Source organism: Haliotis cracherodii, unplaced genomic scaffold (genome assembly GCF_022045235.1).
Source record: "Haliotis cracherodii isolate W230 unplaced genomic scaffold, xgHalCrac1.p SCAF_16, whole genome shotgun sequence".
NCBI classification, from domain to species: domain Eukaryota; kingdom Metazoa; phylum Mollusca; class Gastropoda; order Lepetellida; family Haliotidae; genus Haliotis; species Haliotis cracherodii.
The window spans coordinates 10,480,419-10,498,170 of NW_027266271.1; the positions used below are offsets into that span (position 1 = coordinate 10,480,419).

The following is a 17,752-nucleotide window of genomic DNA, read 5'->3' on the forward strand; positions in this document are numbered from 1 at the left end:
GTTGAGATCTTGCCGAATGTGAACCGTCTTTGTCGGTTCACTGTCGGGTCACTGTTTGATCTCTGTCGGATCGCATTCGGGAGAATTGGGACGCTGTCTGATTGTTTGTGAATTTCCCGCCACGAATCACAGGATCTTGATCAGACTTTTGACAAATCTTAATGGGGAATGGTCATATCAAGGACGGTAGTAAAAATCCTGAATGTGTGACTGAGCCCTTAATCCCGAACCTTCTCACTAGTGTCCGGCATAAGAGAAACATTTCAGACCTACTGTGTTTATCATGTATATTAAGTATGTTTGGGTTCATTTTGTTAAACTGGACACATTAAGTTAAGAACGTTCATTGAGTTTCACTGACTTCGTAGGAAGATACAGTGATTTGCAGAACAACATATTGTAATCAAAATGTCACCTGTAGGAACTGAAAACGTAAACCTGTTCTCTTTGAACCCACCCGGGGAATACATACATGTAGTTAATTAAATTTCGTGTCAAACGACAGTGTTTTGATAATCAAAGCATACTATAACGCTTCATAGGTTAGACTGGATTGTATACTCCCCAGGGAGATTAGATGCATTGCGAGTGCACACTGATCAATTGTAAAATATGTAACGGTTTGAGCTTGCTGCAATAGATGGATTTGGCGAATTACCAACACACATTGTAGTTATATTATACCCTGGATAATTTGCCTCAACTTGATAACTGCGTCGTCACCCGTTATATTTCCGTTTCAACTTATGACCTTCAACAGCCCGTAACAAAATGCCACCGGTTCTGACGTCCACAATACATATGATGATTTGGTTTCTGCCATCGATCCTTAAAAACATGAACTCTTTAATCTTCTCCTTACGTCATGTCCAATTTCCTTTCCTCTAACGTTTTGAATCTCTGCTTACTACACAAGGCCTACCAATTTAAAGTTTTCGCTGATACTGTTCAGCACAGCCAGACGTTCACTTCCCTAGATACTCCCATGTCGCCACAGAAGATATGTACGGTTCCATAGATAAAATACTTCATACGACTTAAGTAACCCAACAACATGGATCAAATGATTAGTGACGCTATGCTGGAATAGACCGGACATAATCCGCCACAAGGCAGAAAAAAGTTGCATGGCCTTCAAAAACCAAACATGATATATTTCTCAGGAACATCTTTGAAACGGTTCCTGTGACCCGCTAGGCGCATTAGGGATCAGATGAATAGCACGTTGGTGATATGCTTTAATGTTATAAAATAGTTTCGTTCAACATAATCTTTTGAAATTTCATTTAAATACTGATTGTGACAACACGCTTCATGTCGCTGACTCAAAGAGGAACGATATGCAAACTGTGCAAGAACTAAACGTCGATACATCCTCCAATCACAATTTTATAGCTTTCAACTTTAAAGGCATGGTTCGTATGATGATGCAAATAGAGTTTGTCGCTTTTAGTTTAGGGTGATTCCAAACAGAATATTTAAATGTCACAGTTCGGGCATGAAAGGTTGGGAAACTTTAAAAATGGAGTCGTATTAGGAACTTGGGTTCTTTCATGATGTTTTTCTTGGGGGGAGGGTAGGGGGGGGGGGGGGGGGGCGGCGGTTATATAAATGGATCAATATGAATCAATAGTGAACATTGATTGAACTACTCAGATACATCAAAGATGGCATTCAATCATGCTCTCTATTCATGAGTCCAGGTTTGTGACTCACCGCTTTGGAATTAAACATTCATACCTGAGTATATGGACGGTTGATAACTGGTAAGTACAGCTCGTGATTCGAGCACATTTTGTAGAACAACACTTCTCCAATGATGCAAGAATAGCACGACATATCGCTTCGGACACGATGTAAATAAAAGCGACAAGATCATTTCCATATTCATAAGGAATCTCTTAAAGCAGGATCCATTGTACGATTTCGACTATGTCATTTCTTTTATCCAGGCAGTGTATCATACATGTTTTGTCAAAACGCAATTTGCCAGTAACTTTTGACTTAATTATAATTATAATTTGGTGACACGGGTGAACAATTGTGCAGAATTGCGATTTTTAGGCATGCCAGAAACCTATGATCGTGGGTTCGAAACCCAGATTTGCCCTGATTTTGCATCTATGGTTTTCAGCACCATGCCCTTGCTCGTGTGTTTCACAGAAGTGGTAAACGTATAAGAACTGTGGCTTTAGCTGGCACGCCGTGATATAACTGAAATAATGTTCAAAACGGCATTAAACCAAAATCACTCTCAAAATCACAAGTCACAAAAATGTCCACACAAGAGATAAGTTTGGCATTACCCCCAACATCTGTTTGCAGCACATAAATGGCGCCAGTAAGAATTAAACTCATTCTCGATATATTTTATTCATGAAGAAGTAAAACAAATGCCGACTGCAATCATTCATACGTATTACATATCTGAACATACAAAACGTCAGCACTTTAAACAATAGCTCCTCGAACAAGTTCCTTTTGAATTGCCATATGCATACCTCTTATTATAGACGCATGTGTACAATATATGTGCATGCAAACTGCAATTAGACAGTACTGGAATCTCCTTGATAAAAAACCCATTTCAGTGAAATATGAATTGTTTAGATGTAAATCCACTTGATAAAAACATTTGAATGAAATAAGAATTAGTTAGACGTGAATCCCAAAGATAAAAACATTTGAATGAAATAAGAATTAGTTAGATGTGAATCCCAAAGATAAAAACATTTGAATGAAATAAGAATTGGTTAGACGTGATACTAGCAGTGCAATATAAAGACGATAAACACAAGGACGTCTCATCGGCTTGGACTCGTTTTACATGCTAATTTTGTAAGGTCCCATATATATATCCATGGGCCCCAGTGGGACGCAATACTTTACAGCATTTTGTTGTAACTGTTGCAGCGTTTTTTCTAAAAAATAACACATCAAAAACAGTAAGAATGGTTGAAAGAGACGCGCAATAGCGTTACAGTCCCTCGGTGTCCCCTGTCCATCTCTGTAGAGAAATTACAAAATAAAAATGCCCATCAAGACCAGCGTCTTACTGTCTGAAAATGAAATCGTGCACCAAGAGTGACAATGGGAGATAAGATGGTGTATTACCTAACAACCTATAAATTCATACAATGAACAAATACTTGACTAAAGAACTAAACAACTTTTTATCATTTACGCAGGCAGCTCTATATTTGACGGCCTTGGAGAAGCAATTATATATACTCATTTGGTGACAACCGACATTTACTGTTCATATGAGCATAACTGGTATGTGCATTGATTACGTATTCTGTGAAAATACAACATTTACTTGAAAATATAAAATTGACATTCCAATCGAAAAATACTTTATGCCGGAACTACTTTCAATTTGGTTTAGGGTCACATAATGGGTGAGTGAGTGAGTATGGTTTTACGCCGCTTTTAGCACTGTTCGCGCTTTGCACATTGTACCAATGTGAGGTTTGAACCCGGTCTTCGGCGTGACGAGGGAACACTTTAACCATTAGGCTACCCCACAACGTGCCCTGTCGCATCGCGACGATACATAAGAAAAAAACAAACTAAGGAGAACATTTGTCTTTTGCTTTAAAGGACAGATGTATCTCATCTCGTGACCTGACAAAATTGATATTTTCAGAGAAAAGACAAATATGTTCCATATTAATATGTGATATGATAAATATTAGCTTTGTTTCAAATCACACATGCACATATCCTTGTATGGTCATATGGATAGTGAAGTACAAGCAGTCGGATAAATCTAACTCGGTTGATGTCTCTTTGATATATCCGAGGCTGAAATGTTCATCAATCACAGATCCTTTATGCATGAACTTCAACTCATAATACAATGTTATGACGTATTAGCAACATCTCCTGGTCTAGGGTATGTAATAAATACGAAATAATATAATAGGAAATACTTTTTGTCAATGTCCCGGACACACCATAAGTCAGCACAGACCTGTATCCAGCATCGTCTTCATTTTGCCCCGTTGAAGATGCGGGTTAGAATTGGTGTACCCTCTGCTTCGACAAACTGGATAAGGTGGTCATCCTCGCTGACTTTGTTGCTGCATGTCATCGTATCCATGTTGCGTAGACCCATGGTCATGATGTCAAACACTCGATTGTTTGGTCCGGACCCGATTGTTTCTAAACTGCCATCATATAGCTGGATGAAACAACGAACAAACAGACGTCTTCATTTTTAGTTGGTTTACGTGTAGGCCCGTGACAGCTCTTACAGTGTAAAGAAATGACTATAACGTTCGCATTTTAACCTTACAATTCCAATGATGAAAGTCACAAGTTGTTCCGCACACTTTGTGAGTCAGAACACTGGTCCTTGAAATATAGTGTAACATCCAATTTCGCATCATGTGGAATAATGGTGGCACTGACATACTGCTTAAGCGATTACACTCCAGTTTCCAATATTGCCGTCTTTGACAAACGCTCAGCATCAAGGATTTCCCAGCGTGCTCTGTTCGCAAGGACCCCGTCCACCATCTCTTGAAACACCGGGTCCATCTTAGCCAGGTGCTGGAATTGATTGATGACAGAAATATCGCAAATGCATTAGTCTACATGAAAAACCGACATCCTTCACAGTTTACAAGAAAGAATAACTAAATATAAGTGTGACGCCGGTTTTAGCAACGTTTTTGTAATCACACGACGCCAAAAGTGTATTGAAATTAATGAGTGAATGCTTTAAAAGCGACAAAACACTTCATTATTCATGAGAAAATCTCTGTGAAAAGCAGAGTCTGTTGTACGATCCCGACTATATCATGAGCATATGTTTATGAGTGAGTGAGTGAGTGAGTTTGGCTTAACGCAGCTTTTAACAGTATTCCAGTTATATCGAGGCGTGTCAGCTTAATGTGGGAGGAAAGCCCGAAGTGATGCAGGTCTCAGACGTTTACCACTTTGGTGAAACCCACGAGCACGTGTATGGTGCTGACAAACCTAGAAACATAATCGGGGCGAACCGGGATTCGAACCCACAATCATAGGTTCCTGGCATGCCCAAGGGACGCAACTCTGCAAATCGAATCGCGGCGCCTTAGACGATTGGGCCACCCGTGTCCCCTGTATTTATGAAACCACTATCATGAGAGTGATGATACCAGGTGTTGCAGTAAAAACAAGCAATTAAATCCATCAAATATTGAATACATAATTTACGTTTTAACAAACCCAACTTCACTACATAAATATACCATGCACGAACATAACATTTTCATCTTCATCTCCTCTGGGAATAATTAGTGTTCATACATCCGATAATAGATTCATAATTGGATGGCGTTACAATAGAAGTTAGGTTTTTATCATGCATTTTTGAAAATGAACTTTAAATAATTGATAATAACGAAAAGGTTATGCTACTTGCAGTATGATTAAATTGTTTAGAAGTTTAATGACACTCGTTTAAATAATTTCATAATTGGATGGCCCGCCTTGATATTGCCGGAATATTGCTTCAAGCGGCATTAAACCATACTCACTTACTCATAATTGGATGGCGTTCAAAACAAAAGTTTTTAATTTCTCATTTTCGATAATAAAGTTTAAATAATTGATTATGTAGACGTTTAAAGACATTTGTTTGAAATTATCAAACCCAATTTGCATGACCAGTACCTTATAAAGGGGAAGGCATATTCCATCAATCCATCCCAGCTGAAGCTTGGCAATCTCATCTTGTTTTTCTCTGTCCATGCATGCCTTAAATATAGAATGAGTTGAACACGGCTCTCATGGTAAGGAAGTGCTTTACCTTTACCGTGCTGTTCCTTGAGTTATTGATCATAGTTAACAAGGAACTTCAACAAAAACTAACTGAATGACTACTCAGAAATCACTCATACAGTCTTAAAAAAATCTCTATATCATCTAGTTAATGGAAAGGACATGTATCCTGAGAGAAAGTATTTTCTCATTCACGAAATGGGTAAAATGGTATTAGAAATATACGATTAATGAATATTCTCGCTATGTTCCGCCGAATTTGATTAATATCCATCAAAACATTTTTGTTCTAACGCCCATGCCATGTGTCGTCAATGTATATGCAGAGTAAATATATATGACATTTTGTATACGGCAACACTATATTCCTGAATGAGGTGAGGCGAAATGGCGTTTTATATAGCGTTCAAGATTTCACTTATCTAAGAACTAACATGCACGTGTTTGTGTGAGTATATGTGTGTGTCCGCTCGTACTGGTCCGGATTTATGTCGGTTTTATATTCCTAATCCTCAGAGATACCATGCCGGAACTGAACATGGATACCCAACCCAGACACATTTTACTGACTTCGAGCAGAGTTGCTTCATCCCCTTAGTGCCGAGCGACAGGCAGGGAAACAACAGGTAACCTTTCTATGAAGTGACTTGGGATCGAACCGGCGACTTTCCTCTTTCCGGGTAGACGTTCTTTCCACAGAGGCGGTTATTCTTGTGTGACGTTTTTATAGAATAATTGTATCAGTTATATTTTACGATGTCGTCACTCTATTCCGATCTGGCGTCATTGTATATGGTGTGTCCTTATATCATCGCCTGGACTTAATTTACAACCTCAAGCAAAGATTAAGGGATCTATCGGTGAATAAAACTGTAAATTAAATAATCTAATCATCCAGTGCTCTACCGGTTACATAGAATATTCATTCTACCTGTGGTTGTATTTTTAGTTCATTCCGCTCCTTGTCTCCTTGGTCGAAGAATTCTGTCATCACCAGTTCTGCATTCTATTTGAAAAAAAAATATGAGTTATACTGACGCAGAAATAAGGCATGTTTTATGCTCAAGTACAACTCGAAACACATCAAATCATATTGAAACGACGACATTGTTTGTTATCTCATGTGTGAATTCACAGAACAACCTTTTTTTAATTTTGTGGCCATTTTGCCAAATATTACAAATAAATCGAACATGTTTTTCAATGTGTGTCAACATATGATAACATGGTTACTTCAGCACTTCAGTAGTCGATGTCGGAAATCTAAAACAAACGATATAACATTGAAACATTATAATACCGTCATTGCAAATATTTGAAAGTCACTTGTAGAGCAAGTGATAGCTTGAATACAATACCAACAAATATTTACCTTTTACATCTGTCTCAAAATTAAATATAAAAAACACGCACACTGTGCATGTAATTGAATAAACTAGTCGTGTATCCTGACTGTGATGACACAGTGCTCCAGTGAGGAACATGATTCCTGTTTCGCCAGTGACATAATCCATTAGCTGAAAGTTTCCGAGAACATCAACGAAGGAATTACATCGTCCATTATTATTGACAGGATGTTTAAAATTGAATTACAGCCTGCAGTCTGTATGTGTATGTGGCATGTCAAAGTAACCAAAACAGGATAACCTGATAATGGTTGGTTGGTTGATTTGTTGTTTAACGCCGTACTCAGAAATAATCCAGCCACATGATGGCGGTCTGTAAATAATCGAGTCTGGACCAAGGCCAGAACCAGTGATTGACATCATGAGAACCGACCCACGTAATTGGGATACGATGACATGCATCAACCAAGTCCGCGGACTACCACTCTTACGACAAGCATAGTCTCCTTTACGGCTAGTTTGGGTTGCTAAAGATCTATTCTAAACCGGATCTTCAAGCGTCTAACCTTATTATGAGCCAACACATCCTCGTATCTTTTACGCGTCATTTCACCTTAACTAAAAGAATACATTGGACTCAAAACAGAATGACACATTGACCTTAAATAGTTTGACATCTTGAGTACTAAGCTGTACATCAGGAAAATATGTTGTACCAGTATCTAGTGAGTAGACAGCAAAGTTCATTTAATGAATAGTATGATTCATGCTTCAGATTCAGTGTGTATTTTTAGTGAGTAAGTAAGAAAGTTTAAAGCCGCCTTGAACAGTATTCCAGTTTATCACGGCGTGTCAGCTTAGCATGGGAGGAAAGCCCGAAGTGATGCAGGTCCAAGACGTTTACCACTTTGGTTAAACCCACGAGCACGGTTATGGTGCTGACAAACCTAGAAACATAATCGGTGCGTACCAACGACAATAATGGTTCTGGTGTGGCCAAGGCACGCAACTCTGAAGAACGAATTGCGGCGCCTTTAGACGACTGGGTCACACGTATGTTCAGTAATAAGCGTTTAATACTTTTTTTATATCCGGTTAACATTCCATTCTACTAAATTATTTAGGAAAATGTCCGCCGATGCCTATTTTCCAGTCTTACAACGGAAAGGGAGTACAGTGTCCAACGGAACATTCATTGGTAACGATGAAATATGTACGAGACACAATCAATGCACTTGTACACTACTTGTGTCCAAGGTTGGTCTTTGTGTTAGATTTTTAGGGCGATAAGGCGATTAGGGCGATAAGGAGTGAGTGAGTGAGTATGATTTTACGCCGCTTTTAGCAATATTCCAGCAATATCACGGCGGGGGACACCAGAAATGGGCTTCACACATTGTACCCATGTCGGGAATCGAACCCGGGTCTCCGGCGTGACGAGCGAACGCTTTAACGAGTAGGCTGGGCAATAAGGATCATATAAATGACCTATATGTGCCCAACACATGAACTGAATTTTATCAAGAACAACGTAATTCATGTAGATATTATTAGCCATTCTGCTTCATGGATCAATTCATAATTTGAAAGCCCAAGTGAAGACACTATATTATCTGAACAGTGAGTACTCATTCCACAACAAGAGATCAAGCACACAGACTAAAGTTTTAAAATGGCTTAAAAGTCACTGACTGCACAAATATGAATATACTGACCACAGGTCACCAACCAGGCGAAGGTAAGCAACGTTGGTCGCAAAGAGTAGTAGGGTGACAGTGATCGGCAGATTGACTCCCGAGATCTAGAGTTTCTGGGGATTCGTTCCTGCCCTTCACTGAAGGGTCATGGCTTTGTTCGAAATATGCCTCTGTTCGCCCAGTAGTGAATGGATACCCGGTAAGGTAAGATAATAATGTGACGCTCAAGTTAAACCTTCTAGCGCCTCACGGGTATTCCCCAGGGAGCTGAGAAAGAAATCGAGCGCAGACCGGGGCCATAATGGTCTTCGCGTTTTGGGAATGCTTCAACGGATGAACTATAACTCATTACAAATATTCATGTATTATTATTATCATGGTATGAAAGAATTTATAAAGTCAAACGTGTACGTTATAAAGACAAAATTTCCATGTAAAAAAAGTAGGCATTGATGCTTTCGTCAGTTTAAAATAGCGGTAATGCAAACTTGTTATTCGATTTAACGATACTCGGTCATCTGAGTTTTGTTTTCGAGAAGAACGTGGTCACTAAGCGCTTGTCAATAGCAATTTATATCAAGCTATTGAAAACAGCTTCAGCAGGATTGGCATGGAGCCAGTCAGTTGATGTCTTTCCTCTCAGGTCAAGGGCTTTTGCTTGACGGATAGGTTTAGTTACTCAGATTTGTTATTAGGGGTTATCTGTCAAAGAGCTAAAGTATTTTTAACTATTTTATCGCACTGTTATTAATGATAAAACGTAAGGCCATTTCTATATACCGAAACTTTGCAAATTTACCTGGTTGGTAAAAACATGTCAAAGCTACTTTCCCCAATATTCTCCTGGAAAACAAATGCCCCTCCACAGCCAGATGGTATGTATCATGTATCTATGAGAATGGATAAGATATTCTAGCTCATCTTTGTCAGTGTAAAAATGCACATTTGTACGAATCATAGATAACAGCAAATTAGCGAAGTACATAAATTTTCAATGATATTTCCACTTGTATTAGAAATACCAGAAATATCTTAATTTCATCAGTGGATAGAAATTAAAGATTATTGAAATGTTTTATAAACGACTCCAAACTCTGGTCTCAAGAACTTTTGTTCTGGTGAATCGTATATGTTCGGCGTATTATAGCCGTGGCACTTACAATAAACAGTTTCCAGTGAAATTGTCTTTCAAGGGAAGGTCACAGTGGTGGACAGATATCTGAACACCAATGGAAGATTTGTGCATTTTATGTGGAGAGCAGTGATGGTATAAATCTATTCTTCCATCATGAGATTCTACAGTGTGCCAGTGTCAGATCCGACCACTTAGGAACTACTTTCATTCATTTAATGCCCAAGGATACATCTGCCATATCAACCCAACGAATTGCAACACTTTGTAATTGTCAAATTACTTTAGAGAGAACTATCTTATTGGCCTTGACCGTCGCGGAGTGGTTTCTAGAGTCATGTCATGATCTCCACTCAAGAGTAGGGCTGTCTGAACGACATGCTGAACACCAGGTGTCATCACGTTATTCGTTTGTAGGTGATTGAGTGTACAGGGAAACAGCATGCTGAGCACCAGGTGTCATCAGGTTATTTGTTTGTATGTGCTTGAATGTACGGGGAAACGACATGCTGAACACCAGGTGTCATCACGTTATTTGTTTGTAGATGCTTGAATGTACGGGGAAACGACATGCTCAACACCAGGTGTCATCGCGTTATTTGTTTGTAGGTGCTTGAATGTACGGGGAAACGACATGCTCAACACCAGGTGTCATCACGTTATTTGTTTGTATGTGCTTGAGTGTACGGAGAAACGACATGCTCAACACCAGGTGTCATCACGTTATTTGTTTGTATGTGCTTGAGTGTACGGGGAAACGACATGCTGAACACCAGGTGTCATCAGGTTATTTGTTTGTAGGTCCTTGAGTGTACGGGGAAACGACATGCTGAACACCAGGTGTCATCACGTTATTTGTTTGTATGTGCTTGAGTGTACGGGGAAACGACATGCTGAACACCAGGTGTCATCACGTTATTTGTTTGTAGGTCCTTGAGTGTACGGGGAAACGACATGCCCAACACCAGGTGTCATCACGTTATTTGTTTGTATGTGCTTGAATGTACGGGGAAACGACATGTTGAGCACCAGGTGTCATCGCGTTATTTGTTTGTAGGTGTTTGAATGTACGGGGAAACGACATGCTGAACACCAGGTGTCATCACGTTATTCGTTTGTATGTGCTTGAATGTACGGGGAAACGACATGTTCAACACCAGGTGTCATCACGTTATTTGTTTGTATGTGCTTGAGTGTACGGGGAAACGACATGCTGAACACCAGGTGTCATCACGTTATTTGTTTGTAGGTGCTTGAATGTACGGGGAAACGACATGCTGAACACCAGGTGTCATCACGTTATTCGTTTGTAGGTGCTTGAATGTACGGAGAAACGACATGCTCAACACCAGGGCCCACTTGCACAAAGCGACCTTAGCGCTAAGACTATCGTAAGCCTATGTAAAAGTATGGGAGTTACAATCATCTTAGAGTTAAGATCGCGTTGTGCAAGTGGGTCAAGGTGTCATCACGTTATTCGTTTGTAGATGCTTGAATGTACGGGGATTCTTATGAAAGCGATGTGGTCACAAATACCCAAAGGCATTGACATTTTAGTATGAAGCACTGTCCGTGTATCCTTCAATGTGACCAATATACATTATGATCCTTTAACGGCGATAATTAATAGACGTTATTGACAACTGTATAGAATTGATTGTGTTAACGGCTCCTATGATATAAATGTTATCCACTTTCATCTGACATTTTAAAGCATCGATTAACTATTCATACATATTTGACAAGGTCGAGACACCTATCAATGATAACAGAACGCATCCAGACTGACAGATGGTCTCGTGATCCTTTTTATTGTCTAGACATTATAATAAATGTTTTCTTTGAAAGTAAAACTTTACCTGTTTAATGTAATGATAATATGGCATCGCGAGCTATAAAACCAAATGAAATATAAAAGCAGTGCCATGGATATGCAGTAAACAGTTTACAATGTTACCAAAGACAGACACTTAAACGAAGTTGCTGACAGCATTATATTTAAATAATTTGTGCATAAATAATGAAGACTAAAACTAACAGTAAAATGTAATGATTTTAAAATATATGATGTGATAATAATGATAAACATGCATGCCAAAGTTTAGCTTCCTCAGTCTCAGAGTAGCTTCCAGAAGCAAAATGCCTCTTAGAAATTTTAAGAGCATCATCAAAACAAGGAAAATATCTACTATGCAGAGGGGGTATTTTGTTTTGAGGTGAAACTACAGGAAAATACGCCAATGTTTGGTAATGAAAGTAAGTGATTTCTGTGGCAAGAACATTTCCGAAGAATCAACCTGCACAATACAACATTGACTCATGACCTCAGACAAGGGGTGGTATGCCATGTTGCCATTGTCTCTCAGACACAGTTAAGAACAGACAGATATTGTTTTCTTGGATCCCAACGCTCAAAGACACTTAATTAAACACATTTCATTATGAAGGAAGCAACCTGATTGATATCGAGACGTTTGCAATGTCCTGAAAGTCTACGGGCTATAGGCAAGTGGGCAAGTATGAAGGTGGGCACACGTCAGAATAATGTTGCCCTCACATGCATGTTTCACACTCTGTCATCAAGGGATTGTGGGCCCAATGCCAGCAAACACATAACGTCGATGATCGACGCCGCTCTAAACGCCCAAGGGCAACTACTCCAACCCAGGACAGATCAGGCAGAACGATGCCATTAAGAAATCGGTGGCAAACATGCCACTCAGATGAGGAACCGTCTGCATTAGATGACAAGGTACATGTACATGTCCAGACATGCATCTGCACAGATCGCACTCGCTTACACGACGTCCACGTGTAGTCCCACACCTTAATGCAAGTCATTTGAATCATAGGCGTCAGTGATATAGGAAACGTCAGCACTAGGATAATCGACGTTTCATATTTTCATGGACGTTAACGTCGTACAGCATGATCGTTTTGGGGGTGGGTTCATAATGATCTCGGGTGATATTACATTGACTGACCGAACTGCGCTTCATATTGCCCACGGCAGAGTCACAGGCCAATACTATCGGGACAACGTCATTGCATCCCTCTGTCCCAACCTTTCCCCCATTTAACACATCTGGGTCGTCCCTGGAAGTCGTATACGTCAATGTCAAAACGAAAATAAAGTTTTTAACTGTGGCTCGAAGGGGCCATATTGAAAATCGGATTTAAACCTCTTTAACAAATCGGTGTGTCATAATTGGTGGGAACGCGTTTTAGCGTCATTCGTCCAGAAGATGTGTACGACACACGACGGACGACGGAAGATAGACGTCGTACAAACAGGCCACGACATTATTTCATTTCACTTTCAGACAAAATATATCACGGCTTGATTTGAGATGAAAGCCAGAAGTGATGCAGAAGGTAAGATAGCACTTTGGAGAAACTACGCACACGCGTGTGGTGCTGACTAATCTTCGACCAAAAACATATTCAGGGCGAATCTGGGATTCGAACCCACGAAGAAAGTGGCGCAACAACGAAATACGGTGCCTTAGTCGCCTGGGCAATGCATACCTAAGGAAGACATTTTTCAACTCAATAAACGTATCGATGTCCTACTGTTTAACCGTGACTGGCAGTGACGTAGAGCCGTCCTCATCCCTTTGTCCCCCGTGCCTCATTCGACTGAGAGTCTACTGGTAAAGCACATGTACCTGCCTGATTGCGAGTCACCGTAACCCACCATGCGAAGTTGATCGTGCCGTCCACCTCCTTAAACTTGCCCATACGTGATTATTTAATATAATAAAATAGCTGGAATACTACTGACGGTGGTTCAAAACAACGAGCACATATTACGGTGTGGTTCATTTTTCACTCGGGTTTATCATACAATGTCGGTTTTGATAATGCGTTACGTACCCTTCTCTGAACATCCCAGGGCTTGGAGATAGCGGCGATGTCACAGCATGTCATCAGTATGCTCCGTAATATTTCCTTGGATTCCCTGTCGTCCCAGCTTTGGTCTCCTTGGTTCACCATAGTGAAGAATTTGTCTCGCACCCTCCTATAAATCGGACACACAGTTCATCTATGACAATACTTTGAGATTGCGATATATACATGTTATAATAATAGCATTGCCATGGTTGTAAGATGAAAGCAGCCATATGCTCTGTCACGTGGCTTGGATAACCGATGACATCACTTTATTACCTAGAAACTGACAGCTGACAGTTATTACAACATACAGTATAAGGCTTCGTTGCGCCCCAATTCTGAAGAGTCCTCAAGACCATTTTGGCTTTACAATCGGAGTCAGTCATGATTTTGAATTGTGACAAATGTGTTACAACGGAGAAGATTACACAAGAATGTTAATTTGATGATACATGAAGAGGAATTTTCCATTTGTGTTCATTATTTCTGTCCGTTTACGGGTTATACTGACAATAGATAACGAGATACATTACAATGAAAGCTTGAAAGGTTCTTAATGATGAAAAATTCGAAAAGCGAAATGAGCCTTTCCTGTATGTTTGAATGAGTTATGTTCCTAGTGGTGTTGTTTTTCTGAGATGCTGACATCATCTTTTTCCAATGTTCCAATCAGTGCAAAACGGAATCACCAAAGACGCTGCTCATACATTTTGTGTAATTATATAATGTCAGTTATAATTCACTGAATAAGCATTGTTCGTTATTTTTAGCATTCCGATTATACGTACAAACTAAAAAAATAATAATATGTCATTCGTTTAAAAATTCAGGCTACGTTTGTGCGCGTTCACGTTTCCCGTTTTACCCGTCACGGCAACACACATGAAAATGTGGGTAACATACGGGTTTGCAACTTTTAAAAATATCGATTCAGATTGTAGGTATCATGAGCTTTAATCGTTATTGCGATGAACGGTATTGTGATTTTTGTTTATAATTTCCCTGGCGCCGTTAATGGTTTCTTAATATGTTTCAGAGCATAGCCAAATGGACACATCGTGAGCAATATACCCCAGCAGGCTGAGGTCCATTAGGCGTCGACTAGACATATGCCTCAGAGCAGACCACCAGTTTGCGTTTTCTTTTATAAATTGCCTGGCTGGAAATAAGGATTGGAGGTTATCATATACTTCGACAGCGTCTCCTTTGTACGCAGAAACTGATCCGCCGCAGAGCAGTTGAATGCAGACTCATTAGAACAGGGCGAAGAAATTTGAGCAGGAATCACTGAACGGGATGTCTTCCTGTCAGAAGTCTTCTTCTGTAAGCAAACTTTACTAAAGGTTACGTGTGTCTGGCAGTTACCATAATGACCAGTGCGTTTAGTGAATGTTATGAGGATTTGATGATGGATAGAGTATGTCATTAATTTAGATATGACGTCAACAGGGACATGATGTCCCTTCCTACATGGCCTTTTCCACCAATGGTTTGTCAGCCACTGTGATCAACATCATTGTATCCAGGGTGATGGACTTTGAGGTTCAGGTTTCAGTTTATTGCCGTACGGTGCGTTAAATTAGTGTCTTCCTTGTTATAGCTAATGAGCTACATGTATGCACCTGGTCATGTATAAGACACGTTCACATTTGTGATATCAAGCAACATACATTATAAACACACACACACACAATTCCTAAATGTTATGACGTCTCGTAACTATATGTTACTACTTCATGTCCGTTATTCAGTTATGGCCTGATGAGACTCGTACGTGGTACGAGTTCAAAGCGCTAGCCTATTAAAACTGTGTTCAATCTTACTCCACTTATTTAATTATTACTATATATATATATATAACTAGTATGCATGTATTACACGGAATATACGTAAGTTAACTGATTTGTATGTTGAGTTTCGAGTTTTCTCTCTCGATAATCTATTCACTGATTCAAAGATACAATATTACACATATTTTAACTAATTTGTTCATAGAGAAATGCAGTTTTTGGTGTAGTCGAAGAGTTAAATTCCTTTCCACTGATTTACAAGCCTGAAAGAAGGAGACCAGTGAAATAGCCTCCTCTCTTTATCATTAAGATCTATGCATAAGGTGAAGTGAAATTGGGTTTAACGTCGCGTCCTAGATTATTGCACTTATTTAGCGACGTGCATGCATATGTGTGTGTGTGTCTGCTTGTACTAGTCCAGACTGATGCCGATTTATAGTTCTAGCTCACTGAGATACCATGCCGCAGTTTAACATGAATACCCCACTCAGACACAGTGTACTGACTCCGAGCCGACCAGTTCTTGTTTTAGCCCCTTAATGCCGAGCGCCAGACAGGGTAACAACAAGAACCATCTATTAACGTCTATTGGTATGACGAAGCCGGGGATCGAACCCCGGACCTTCCGCTCTCCGGGCGGCCGCTCTACCACTAGACCACAGAGGCGGTTAGACCTATACATAAAGATTCAGAGTGAGATTTCCTATGATTGTGGAAATGTTTCCGTCGCTTTTAAAGCATTCGCTCATTACATCGACGTCGACGAATTGCATTTTGGTGCCCTCGTTTTATTGCCAAAACATTGCTAAATGCTGAAACCGGCTTTACATCATACTCGTTCATCTACCCAAAATAGTTTATTTCAACACAAAAAAATTTTCAGAACAAATAATGGTGAAATTTCCTAGATGTCAAAACAGGAAGCATGTTCAAATCCAATTAATGTACATATCTAAGACACTGTTTACTTGGCACGCCACCTTATTGAGACGGTATACTTGTATTTCTCGAGACAGTGTTTATTGAGTCTGCAACGGACGGGCTGTCAGTGTTCCACTCTCGACGGGCAATATACTCACTGTATGTGAAGGGACAGATCTGTGGCTAGAATAGCATGCTTGAGAATATTTACGACTTCACTGTATTCGTCTGAACTGAAGTTGGCAAAAATGTTATGACCCTGAAACGAAGTAGAAAAAGTCAGGACACAAGACAATACTTGAATTATGCATTGCATGTGTGTTTGGGTGGTTTGTATTTTGAGAATGTATGACATCAGTGAAGCAATGGATGTCCGTGTTTTAAGGGTGGAATTTTGATTCAAAAGACTGTTTGCTTGTCTGCTAAATTTAATCGTATTGGGTATATTTATCTCATCTATACCTAGGCAGAACATGGAGGTGCGATTGGGTAAAGCATTCGCTCGCCATGCAGAAGGCCCGTTTGGGTACAATTAGGACAATAGATGAGACCAACTTCTGATGTCCATTGCTGTGATGTTGCTAATAGCGGCGTAAAACAATACTCATTCGCTCATTGAGACTGGATGCCGGACAGAGAGGGTTAGTTTTCCGTTAAGGTTCACACAATTCTTGATAAAATAACAAATGGTCATTTCACATTGAATTTGTAAGAATTACAAATTACCAAGTGAATTACACTCCTTGGTAATATCCCGAAAGAGTCAACACCATATGTACAACTTCATATATGTATTCGAGTATGATTTGATAACCCTTTGTTGATGGGGAAGAAAGAACTGACCTCGCTGTTGAGGATCATGATTGCGTGGTTGAAATGGTGGTGCTCTAACGTAGCCTTCGTCCCATACAGCTGTGCTAAGGCGGAACTGGACCTAGTTAAATATACAACAATTGCAATCATGCACGCAGACATCATTATTTGTACATCATACATGTAATCATGTTTAATTTGTTTATCCTTCATTCTTTCAGATTCTTGAGAAGCAAATATGCAGTGTTATTAACTCGTAATGTATTTTGTAATTCGAAACACATTCAAACAACAATAGACATATACCTTATTTCGTAATGATCACCAAACCGTGCATTAGATACATATCATATTTTGATGTAAAGAAAATGGCATCGTTGAAGGTCT

The 17,752-nt window shown here is 39.7% G+C and overlaps 1 protein-coding gene across 2 annotated transcripts in view; it reads right to left on the reverse strand.

The window, feature by feature from the left end:
• Nucleotides 1-2,414: 2,414 nt before the first annotated feature.
• Nucleotides 2,415-17,752, reverse strand: part of LOC139463375 (dual 3',5'-cyclic-AMP and -GMP phosphodiesterase 11A-like) — an 86,475-nt gene continuing 71,137 nt past the window's right edge. For both annotated transcript variants that reach the window (XM_071244634.1, XM_071244633.1), the window contains 6 exons: nt 17,396-17,486; nt 16,711-16,811; nt 13,824-13,968; nt 6,704-6,778; nt 5,665-5,748; nt 2,415-4,557 (listed from right to left, as the gene is read on the reverse strand). In XM_071244634.1, the coding sequence (XP_071100735.1) occupies nt 4,432-4,557; nt 5,665-5,748; nt 6,704-6,778; nt 13,824-13,968; nt 16,711-16,811; nt 17,396-17,486 (622 nt within the window). In that variant the 3' untranslated portion in view covers nt 2,415-4,431. The remainder of the gene's footprint in view (nt 4,558-5,664; nt 5,749-6,703; nt 6,779-13,823; nt 13,969-16,710; nt 16,812-17,395; nt 17,487-17,752) is intronic.